An 11,986-nucleotide genomic window follows, 5' to 3' on the forward strand; every position below is an offset into this window, starting at 1 on the left:
ATCTACGATTTAAGGTGTGATTTGCAGATAAACAGAAGTTTTAAATTACCGGTGTCATAACTCTAATTCTGATCCAAGCTTGCTTTGAACCAGTGAATCAGTCTGAGTGGAATGTTGATTGTGAATGTGTAGTCAAACGTTTAAGCTATTAGATCAAGCCAGTAAGTTATACTTTATATTTTGATTATCTTTTAGTATTAATTTAAGTATGGTGTATACATATAGTGTATAATAACTTTAATCTAACAGTTTCATGAAATATAATGAACGTAACGTGGCCCACGAGTAAATTAAATTGCTTGCTCAGTAGACATTTGGTCATAATCACAGTTAGACCAACACTATACAGGCATGTTGTATTATTATTTTATTATTTTATACGAACAACTCTCTAAAAGAATGTCTTAATTTGTGCCTGTCTTTACGAGGAGTTGTCAGTCTTTCTGATGGTATTTTTCAAGGATGTTTTTCACCTTCAGCTTCTTCTTCCATAAGGGTTTTATCTTTCAATCTATCTTTCTATGTTGACATTAGAAGGTGAGAAGATTAATCCTGTTCACGGTCCAACCCTCATCGTGGTATTGGTGTCACATTGTCGGATATAAACTTTTTGATGGTTGTTCTGGAGCTTGAAGAAGTTTTAGAAGTAAAAAAAAACATATAATGAAATCACTGAAATAAATAAATGTCAATTTCATCTGGTTTATTGATACATTTTTTTATTTTAATCCAAAGTTTTCCCACATTTTCCTGACTATTGAGTTGATTTTTGAGGCTCAATGTTATTGAAGCTCACACAATAGTGCAGCGGAGGTATCAATAAAGTTTCGTCAAAATAATAGTCGATTTAAAAAGAGAATCGAGGGAGACATTTGATTTTTCCCATTGCCTTTATTTACCTTTGCTCATCAACAGGAAGCGAACTTATCTTAGTCAATCCTACGTGATGAATCTGACACGCAATCATGACGAGAAGATTTTACGTCAAACTATTCATCATGAAAATCCAGCAACAGATCATCACAACAACCGGGCGCTCTTACGTAAAAGTGTTCTAACAGGAGTCAGCCACCAGAGGGCGGTGTGTTGCAGAATTCTATTTCGCTTTCAGAGACTCACACTTGACTGTGTGTTTACTCTTGTATGTCAACATCAAGTTGTGTTTTTTTTTTAAAATGTTTTTGAAGTGAAACACTCAACCTTAAAAATACATCTTTGGTAATGATTTTGTCAAAGTGTGCAAATGAGATTCAACTTTATAGAAGTTATATTATATTTTTGATGTTCCTCCTGTTGTCGTGTCCTTGAGAGGATTATAGAGTCAGATTATATATTGTATTTTTTATTTGGTTATTAAAAATATGACAAATTCTATTATGTTATAATATAACCTAAGATGTTTTGTGAATATTGTTTTTTTTATGATATTATATTTTTGATCTTCCTCCTGTTGTCGTGTCCTTGAGAGGATTATAGAGTCAGATTATATATTGTATTTTTTATTTGGTTATTAAAAATATGACAAATTCTATTATGTTATAATATAACCTAAGATGTTTTGTGAATATTGTTTTTTTTATGATATTATATTTTTGATCTTCCTCCTGTTGTCGTGTCCTTGAGAGGATTATAGAGTCAGATTATATATTGTTTTTTTTTTATTTGGTTATTAAAAATATGACAAATGTATGTCATAACCTAATATATAATAATAATACACATATTATATGATATAACCTAAGATGTTTTGTGAATATTGTTGTTTTTGTTTTATGAACAAAGGCGTCCGCATCAAAGACATCGTTTTTTCTCTGCTGCTACATGAACGAATAAATAATAAATAAAATAGATAAGAATTGTTATTGGTTCCCAAACATGATCATAGGCCGGTGACCCTCCCACCCCCCACAAAATAAAGACTTCCCAGCAGGACCTGCCGCAGAAAGACATTTCAAAAGCCGGTAAAGACCCAGAAAAAATACCCTCAACAGGTTATTTGAGTCAATATTTGGAAACAGCACACGATGGAATCTTCCCAGGGATCCGTGACTCAAAATAAGAGCCACTTGCGCAACAACCAGACAGAAACTACTGTGACGCAGATAGAAAGAATAAATGCTGACGTTTAAATGGAGGTGAAGCTGAGGTTAGAACTCATGAGGAGGAAAAAAAGAATGCAAATGTCAGAATTTATTAAGATAAAAAACAGGTTTTAATAACCGTCATATTATTTTGTGTTGTTTTATTAATAATCTATAATATTGTTAAAGACATTTAATTAATAATCCAAAATATTAACATTATAATTACTTTAACCCACATTTGAAACCAATGTTTCATTTTATTTTTTAAAATAGACGTACTGTCTAATTATATATAGATATAAGTAATAAATATTATTTAAGAAACCACAAAATAACTGTTAAAGCGAATTATTTATTTTATTTCATTATAACTTAAGGTGATCCAAATGATCACATATGTTTTCTCTTCTGGCATCTGAAAAAAATATTTAGATGTATTTAAGTAAGTAATTAAGTAAGTAATGGTTATATTGAGCTTTTAATTATTTATTTATTTTACAATTCAAAAGACAAGTTAGTAAACTGTCTTTAAAGATTTTGTTCTTGTTATAAAAGTAGAATATCTAAACGTACCTCATGTATAATATATATTAATATGTATAAATATATATATATAAGTAAGTTAAATACATTACAAAAAATACTTTTCTTCCCAACACTTAAATATGTGTATTTTTCTACACATCTTTTTACTGCACAACCCATTATCAATGTTTGCACCACCTGTAATAACTGTAGGGATTAAAAATAACTTTATTTAAACTTATATATTATACATATCATACTATACTTATCCACTTGTGTTTGTATGTTTTTTAATGTTCGTCGCTATGACCTCTAGATCTTTTTTTAAAAGCAAGACTAGGAAGTGATGAGAACTTTTTTATTAACACTTCTTCTTTCTTTCTGTACTTCCTGTATTACGTGTGTGTTTTAATTATCACAGTTACGTTTTAGTCACAGTATCATTGGTGAATCAGATAAGACCCTTATATGACAACAATATTCCAAAATCCTTCATGAAGCTATTTTTGTGTCGTAGTTACCCTAAAACAAAAATAGGAAGGTCACATGTTTTCAATCATTTTTTTTGGTCTAAGTCATGGTTTTGATGCTGGTTTTGAAGAAACTTGAAAACTGTTGTTTTTGCCAACAAGAGACAAACATAAACGTCTTTTAAATCTTTTTTTATGATGATTTTCATTCATTCATTCATTGAGAAGTTGAAAAAGTTATTGAGAAGTTGAAAAATATCTTGAGAAGTTAAAAAAGTTATTGAGAAGTTTAAAAATTTATCGCAAAGTTAAAAAATAAATAGAGAAGTTAAAAGAGTTATTGAGAAGTTTAAAATGATCTAGAGAAGTTATAAAAGTGATTGAGAAGTTAAAAAGTGATTGAGAAGTTGAAACTTTATTAAGAAGTTAGGAAAGTTATTGAGAAGTTAAAAAAGTTATTGAGAAGTTAAAAAAGTTATTGAGAAGTTTAAAAAGTTATCGCAAAGTTAAAAAACATATATAGAGAAGTTAAAAGAGTTATTAAGAAGTTTTAAAAAATGAGTGATAAGTTGAAAAAGATCTTCAGAAGTTAAAATAGTTATTGAGAAGTTAAACAAGTTATTGAAAAATTGAAAAAGATCTTGAAAAGTTGAAACATTTATCGCAAAGTTAGAAAATATATATAGAGAAGTTTAAGAATAATTGAGAAGTTAAAAAATATCTTGAGAAGTTAAAAATGTTATTGAGAAGTTTTAAAAGATCTAGAGAAATTAAAAGAGTTATTGAGAAGTTAGAAAGTTATTGAGAAGTTTAAAAAGTTATTGAGAAGTTAAAAAAGTTATTGAGAAGTTAAAAAAGTTATTGAGAAGTTAAAACTTTATTAAGAAGTTAGGAAAGTTATTCAGAAGTTAAAAAAAGATCTTGAGAAGTTAAAAAGTTATTAAGCAGTTGAAAAAGTTATTGAGAAGTTAACAAGTTATTGAGCTTCAAGTTCTTGGCTTTAAGTACAAGGAAATATGATCAGATCTTGACAAATATATTCTTTTTGAATAAGTGAGAACTTATCCAGAACATGTTTAACTTCTCAATACCTTTCTTAACTTCTCTTAACCTGTTTGAACTTATTGACCCTTGTGTTATCGCAGGGTCAAGGTGACCCAAAGGACCGAAAACGAATGTGTTTGTGGTATCCCTTGTGTTGTCTCTTGGTCAAGATGAACGACCTCCACCACTGTATATGTATTTATGGTCGAGATCTTTTTAAAAACTTGAGATTTTCTTTCTTCTTCTGTGTCCATAGGTGCTCTTATCAACCACATATATCAAAAGATGATGTTGTTATTCGTCAGAGTTTGATTTGGAATCCCCATCGCACTAATTGATATCTTTATCTACTGTCTTTGTTTCTTTACTTTCCCTCTGTTGAATCCCTCTTTTATTGTTTTTTAACAGAAAAAAAAATTCCAAAATCCACTTTCTTTGAATAAGAAATAAATAATAAAGTACGTAAGCAACAGGATTCGTTATCATTAAAGAAACCAGAGAGAAAGAAATCTGGGGATTCCTAATGACCAGATCAATTTCCTGCAATCGTGGTTCATTTTTCCTGTCAAGCCTGTGAAAGACGCCCCGGAGAAGTTTGACAGACAGAACAGAAAACACGAAGAAGGCCAAAACAGGAAGCCACAGATCAGACGGTCAGGAGACTCAGACGTATTTAACCGCGACGCTTCATCTGACAGCAGCACTCGTCAGGATGTCTCCGGGGAACATGGCTTCCATGCTCTTCCTGCTGGCCTGCTCCATCGCCCAGACCCTCGGGGAGCTGGACCAGAACTTCCACAGATGTTCTCACTTCTTCCACAAGGGTTCGCCTCCCAAGGGTCTGACGGGGGCAGGACTGCAGCCCATATGTCAGCGCTTCAAGAACCAGTACCACTTCGCCAGCTTGTACGACCGGACCCGCCACACACCCTTGTTCTCCGCCTACGTGATCGGAGCCGCCGACGGACGGCGACCCAAATCCACCTGGATGAAGGAGCCGCAGGTAAACATCTCTTATTGTCAATGAAATGACTTTTAATACTTGAAATTAATTTTTGTCTCCATTGATTCATATGTTCTTGAAATATATTTACATTTTATAAACTGAGTTAAAAACTTCTGTTTTATTTAATTATACATTTATATTTTTTCTCAAAGATAAAGATTAGAGAATGCTAGCATATTAGCATAAGATAACGTAGCTATAATAAAGTACTCTTTATAAAACTTGTAGCCTGCAACTTAATGTACTTTCTAAATACATAATTATTTTGATAATTAATTTGCTGTTTATGTAATATCAGTACTCTTTTGGTATTGTCTGGTGGCACTTTTATACCAACATTTTAATACTGATTTAAAAGGCTACAAATTGAAAATATTTAATAGAGAACTTTTACCTTTTGTGTTACCTAAGCCCGGTTTTCGGGCCTTCGGGTCACCTTGACCCGGATATAATATAAGGTAAAGCAAATATAATGAAATTGGAATATCAATTGTTTTTTTAATATATATTTATTTAAATGCTTTATTAAATAACAACAAATCGACAGAACCGATAATAACAAAATTCAATATAATAAAAACATTGAATTCAATTATAGAAATAATATAACAATTATAAAACAATTATTAAAAAAACATTTTTGCACAATTATACCAACCTTTTTATAATTATTATTCGAATTAAAAAATGTTTAATTAAGAATTATTCTTTTTTATAATTGGAATTATTACATCGAACTATGTGTGAAAGTTAAAAAAAATTCAAATCAATTTGAATTAAACTGTGAATTCGGGAGATCAATAAAGTAAAAGATATATATACAGTATCTAAATAGTCAATATTACATTTTTTACATTTGCTGTTTGTTGTTGTTAAATTATTTAAAGAAGAAAATCGACCTTTCCATATAAAAATAATGAATTAATCTATGTGAAAAACCAATTCAACCTTTCAATATAAAAATATAATTTAACAATTTTATTCCACCGGGATGGCCCGGTTGGTGTTCAATATTCAATATTCATTATTCAATATTCAATATTCAATATTCGAATGTCACTGATCTACTTCCTCGAACTCATAACCTCATGCTGAACTCTCACCTCGTCATCCCCCCGACAGCTGTCGTTCTCCCGAGCCCAACCCGAAATGGAACCGTTCGGTTTCCCCGTGGACCAGAACGTCCGGGAGAGCCAAGCGGTTCCCGACGACTACACGAACTCCAGCTACACCAAAGGACACCTCAACCCCAGCATGCACATGAGGAGCTTTGACAACCGGATGGCCACCTTCACCCTGACCAACATCGTCCCGCAGAAGGCCGGATCTAACGCCGGACCCTGGAACATCCTGGAGAAACAAATGCTGCGCAGGTTCAAGGATTACTGTGAAGGCGCCATGTACGTGATCACAGGAGTCTTGCCGTACGCGTCCCAGGAGAAGAAGATCAAGAACAGGGTGTCCGTCCCCGAGTACATCTGGTCCGCCTACTGCTGTCCCGCCTACAAGTCCAACATTCCCAAGTTCGAGCGGCGCCTTTTCCCGACGTACGCCGCGCTGGGAAGAAACGACCCCGACAGCGGAGACGAGCTGGTGTCGGTGAACCCGACGGGCAAGAGGTCGACGCGTCAGTACAGCGTGAGGCAGATGCCGGTGACGGAGCTCCAAGACATACTCGCTCAACGGCTGACCGGACCCGTCTCTCTGTTCGAGGGTCAGTGTCTCGACCCACAACCGTGGGCGGAACCGATGTACAACTCGTCCTTTAGCGCCGATCTGTCTCTGAATGAAACGTCTTTGCGTGAGTCGTTGCCTCAAGAGGGAAGCGACACAAACCATGACATACGTTAGCATCTTTAGCTTCATTAGCTTCTTTAGCTTCTGTAGCTTCTTTAGCTTCTGTAGCTTCTTAAGCTTCTTTAGCTTTGAGCTACATCGATGGATGTGGCACATGTTGTTGAATATGGAAGGAAATTCTTATTTGATCAAAAAGAAAAGCATTTTAAACTGCATTTTCTGTCAGTTTTGTTTTCATTTTCAATAAAATGATTTATAATACTTTACAATTGAATGTTTGTTTGCTTGTCTCCTTAGTTCCGCATGTTGTTAAAATATATTTCAATGTTATAAACTGAGTTGAAAATATCTGTGTTTACATATACTTGTTAACTATATATATTTATAATTATTTTTCTCAAGGATTGACAATAGATAAGAGCATGCTAATGTATTAGCATAGGCTATTGTAGCCAAGATAAGCTAGCAGAGCTACCATACGCTAGCATTATGTTTAGCTATTAAGATTACTGCGTTTCTAGCTTCATGTATATAGTTTCTAAAAATTGTAATATGTCATTAAATACCTGTATTTTAGCTAATATGGGTTGAAATTTAGGGTTAAGTAGGAGTGTGTGATACGAAATGTGACCCAACACACGGGCAACGATACGATACGTTGCGATACTGTCGTAATAAGGACATATTTGTAGTATTGTCGAGTACTTGGTGTTGCAGAATTTACAGACCACACGACTCTTGACGAAGTCGTAACTGCTTTCATTTGTTTTCAAACCAAAATATGTCCAAACATCAGCTTTAAAAGCGGCTCTAGTAGACTGTATCCTCTCGTCCTCAGTCACCACCAGGATCTTGCACTGTTTTTTAATGTTTCTACATTAATGGCTGCTGCCATCTAGAGGCCGGAAATTAAATTGCATGAAATATTGGAAGAAAATAGAATTTGAATTTGATACACAATTTATTGAAATATATAAAGCAAAAGAAAAAAGTATATATTTATCTCGATACAGTGCAGTTGAATATCAATACAGAATCGTAGAAAGATATTTAAGTGTATCAATATTTTCTTAAACCCCTAGTGTGACCTTTTGTGGGAGGAAACTCGAGCACCACGAGAAAAGAGAGGAGTCATTTCTCCTTAAATATTAAGCTTTTTTTAAGCCGTTTATATAAGATAAACTTCAGTGAACGGTTCATTTCATGAGCTGATGTTTATTAGCTTATCTTAACAAAAACACAAATGTACAAAATATCCAGCCGTCGTTCGTGTCGCTAAAAGACAGCAGCAGCAGAATAACCACGAAAACAAAAAGTCATATCATTCGATACCATAAATAAGAACAAATGTTAAACATTCGTTAGATTGTCAATTGAATTCTTTCCATATGTTACAAAAGTCCCTACTTTAGATATGTTTTAAAAAGTTCCTTAAAGTCTTCAGGATTAAGTGCCAAAGAGTGTGTCCTGGGAAGAGGTTCCTAGAAGCACTGGTGGGCCTTCATCTGCTCCACGTCGCTGCAGGTGACGCCGCAGTTGGAGCAGGTGAGCGTCACCTTCTCGCTGTTGTGGATGAGCTGGTGCCTCTTCAGGTACTCCACTCTGCTGAAGCGCTTCCCGCAGGCGTCGCAGCCGTACGGACGCTCGCCCGTGTGGATCCTCTGGTGGCGCTCCAGGTTCCCCAGGCGGCTGAAGCTGCGCCCGCACTGCGGGCACGTGTGCGGGCGCTCGCCCGAGTGCACCAGGTGGTAGTATTATAGCTAGTATTATAGTTATTATTCGTGGATTTGTGAATATGTATCAATTGTCACTTAAAGTTAAGACAATAAAAATGCCATAAAAGAATAAACCTCTAATAATTTGGAGAAATTCAACCCCTAGTTTAATAGTCATAGTTTTTATTTTAATATCTATATAAAGGAAATAATTCACCATTTTGTATATTTCTGATTTATATGTACTACTTTCGTCAGTTCATATATTATTTTTGTACAATAAACGAAAAAGTTGTTAAATAAGGGTTAAAATCTTTTTTAATTACTAAAAAAACCCACAAATTATATATAAATATATGACAATTCTTTAACTATACTATGCAATATTTAAGTTTTACGCTAACACAAAATAAAATGGATTTTATTAAAATCGTTTGTTTGTCTTTGTGTAAACAAACCTTTTGTCAGTTAAAATCATTATCCCATTGAAACATATAAAATGTAATTAACTTGTAAAGTCGCTCTTGCATAGATATTAACAGTAAAATATATATTATTATACAAAATATGTGTTTACAAGCGTGATTTTAAAGTCATCAGGTGTATCAGAATCTGGAAAACGTTTCTTGTTTGTGTAAACACAGATTAAATCAAATCACAGATAAAATAAATTAAATTAAGAGTGCGAGAGTGCAGTTAACTTTAGAATATCACACTATATTATCATATCGTGAAGTCATGATACTTCATGATACGACAGTATCACAATGTGTTATGAAGTGTCATGATATGGTGATATCATTCTATGACAGTAAGTATCACGGTGTACTTTATGATATTATAGTATCATTAAGTATTATGATGTTACCATATCATGATACTTTTTGATATTATAGTATCATGAAGTATCATGATGTTACCATATCATGATACTTAATGATATAATGAAGTATCATGAAAATGGTGATATCATAATATGATAGTATGTATCACGGTGTACTTTATGATATTATAGTTTCATTAAGTATTATGATGTTACCATATCATGATACTTTTTGATATTATAGTGTCCTGAAGTACTAAAATTTTACCATATCATGTTACTTTATGATATTATGAAGTATCATGAAAATGGTGATATCATAATATGATAGTATTTATCACGGTGTACTTTATGATATCGTAGTTTCATTAAGTGTTATGATGTTACCATATCATGGTACTTTTTGATACTATAGTATCATGAAGTATTATGATGTTACCATATGATGATACTTTTTGATATTATCGAATCATGAAGTACTATGATGTTACCATATCATGATAGTTAATATACTAATATAATATAAAAGCCATTAACAAAAGTCCACAAGATGGCGGCAGAGTCATATCTCATAGTCAGAATCCAAATTAGATCAATTCGAAATTTTAAAAAAATGAGGAAGACTAAAAACATGGTGGCGTCAGGAGGCGCACAAACCACTAAAACAAAAGAGAGGAAGAGGAATTCAATGAACAAAATAAAACTTGAGTAACTAAAAGTGCTGGGAAAGGTCAAAAATGTCCTGTTATGTCATTCGTGTTTTATTTTGAAGTTCTGTTTCCGTTTGGTACCTGTCCTCTGTTTTGTTTTGACAGACGCTGGCAGGTGCGCGGCTGGGGATGATTGAATGGCGGGTTCTTCCTACAGATAAGGAGCATCTCTACCCGGAAGAACTCGCCAGAGTATTCAGTTTCCTGACCAGGTTGGCATCTCTGATCTCGCTCCGCGCTCGTATTCTGAATGAACAGTCTTTTGAAGACCCCTGACATTGTCAGCGATTTAAGTTGCTCACGTGAGTCTTTTTCCCCTTTGTTTTTAGTTGCTGTTCTGAGACCCCGATCTCCAGCCGCGTCCTGCCTCCGTCCCGAGCGCCTGTTCTGTTTTTTGTTCCGGTCCTTTCCGACCGTATGGATTATTAAAAGACTTTTGTTCTGAACTATTCCTCCGAGGATTATGCACTTCCGCATCTGGGTCTCCTGTCCTGCTCGACCCATGACAAAAAAGAGAAAATTACAAATCCAATGTCAATCTATGAACCAGGCCGAACTGTAAAACGAGCTGATGCCAGTCTAAGGAAAGTCCAGCATATAAAAAGCGGTGGATGATTGGCCGAATGCAAAGCAGCCGTGAAACAAGATCAAGTGTTTTTAAATCACATTTCTTAATTTACTGTATATGTAATTTAGCTTTATTTTACGGTTTCACTTTTTTGTTTTAAAACGATCAAAACTCTGAGTCCGTTCCGTCGCTCAAACACTTCCCGTCCCAGGTCTTATACTTCGCTTCGTGGAGAATGATGGACAATCAAAGTGTCTCACGGGTCGTTTATTCGCTGCTTCAAGTCAAACAAGATATAAGCTTTACGATCGATAACACTTTCTCTCGGCGACTGTACAGGTGAATAGCCTCGGGCAGAAAAGGCCCCGATCTGTAGAAAGATCACTATATTTAGGACAAATTTCCGGTCCGGGAGGTCGTCTCTTTCCGGCCAAATGGTTCTTTCAAGTTCCCTGTGTCACGATCCCCTGTAGAGAGACATCCTGATTTGTTTTCTTGTAATCTAATCATTCAAATGTTCTCGGGTGGGGGTTTCCGTCTTTTAGCCCCCCTTTCCCGGGTGTGTCTTGCTTTGCTCTTTGATCTACAATTTAAGGTGTGATTTGCAGATAAACAGATCTTTTAAATTACCGGTGTCATAACTCTAATTCTGATCCAGGCTTGCCTCGAACCAGTGAATCAGTCTGAGTGGAACGTTGATTGTGAATGTGTATTCAAGCGTTTAAGCTCTTAGATCAAGCCAGTAAGTTATACTTTATATTTTGATCTTTTAGCATTAATTTAAGTATGTCAATCTTTCTGATGGTATTTTTCAAGGATGTTTTTCACCTTCAGCTTCTTCTTCCATAAGGGTTTTATCTATCTTTCTATGCTGACATTAGAAGGTGAGAAGATGAATCCTGTTCACGGTCCAACCCTCATCATGGTATTGGTGTCACATTGTCGGATAAAACATTTTTTGATGGTTGTTCTGGAGCTTGAAGTTTTTGAAGTAAAAAAAAACATATGAAATCACTGAAATAAATAAATGTCAATTTCATCTGATATATTGATACTTTTTTTTGAATCCAAAGCTTTCCCAAATTTTCCTGACAATTGTTGATTTTTGAGGCTCAATGTTATTCAAGCTCAAATAATATTTGACCTGCAGGTTGGTTGTCACAGCGGAGGTATCAATAAAGTTTTGTCAAAATAATGGTCGATTTAAAAAGAGAATCGAGGGAGACATTTGATTTTTTCCATTG

General features: G+C 34.4%; 1 protein-coding gene and 1 long non-coding RNA gene across 2 annotated transcripts; both read left to right on the forward strand.

Moving 5' to 3' along the window:
* Positions 1 to 4,804: 4,804 nt before the first annotated feature.
* On the forward strand, positions 4,805 to 7,189 carry LOC148072314 (endonuclease domain-containing 1 protein-like). Its single transcript, XM_087799062.1, has 2 exons — positions 4,805 to 5,126; positions 6,252 to 7,189. The coding sequence occupies exons 1-2, from the start codon at positions 4,836 to 4,838 to the stop codon at positions 6,978 to 6,980; spliced, it is 1,020 nt and encodes a 339-aa protein (XP_087655188.1). The 5' UTR covers positions 4,805 to 4,835; the 3' UTR covers positions 6,981 to 7,189.
* A 3,057-nt stretch (positions 7,190 to 10,246) lies between these two features.
* Positions 10,247 to 11,786, forward strand: LOC148072315 (uncharacterized). The gene is made up of 2 exons (XR_015712847.1): positions 10,247 to 10,386; positions 10,504 to 11,786. It is a non-coding gene; the product is annotated as an uncharacterized LOC148072315 (long non-coding RNA).
* The last annotated feature ends 200 nt before the right edge of the window (positions 11,787 to 11,986 follow it).

The sequence above is a fragment of the Callionymus lyra genome, chromosome 9 (assembly GCF_982586985.1).
Source record: "Callionymus lyra chromosome 9, fCalLyr1.hap1.1, whole genome shotgun sequence".
Lineage (NCBI taxonomy): Eukaryota > Metazoa > Chordata > Actinopteri > Syngnathiformes > Callionymidae > Callionymus > Callionymus lyra.

Excerpts from the sequence above, each read along its gene's own strand:
- LOC148072314 (XM_087799062.1), top strand. The coding sequence starts at position 4,836 with ATGTCTCCGGGGAACATGGCTTCCATGCTCTTCCTGCTGGCCTGCTCC. Across the intron at positions 5,127-6,251 it reads CCTGGATGAAGGAGCCGCAG|CTGTCGTTCTCCCGAGCCCA; the intron begins GTAAACATCTCT and ends TCCCCCCGACAG.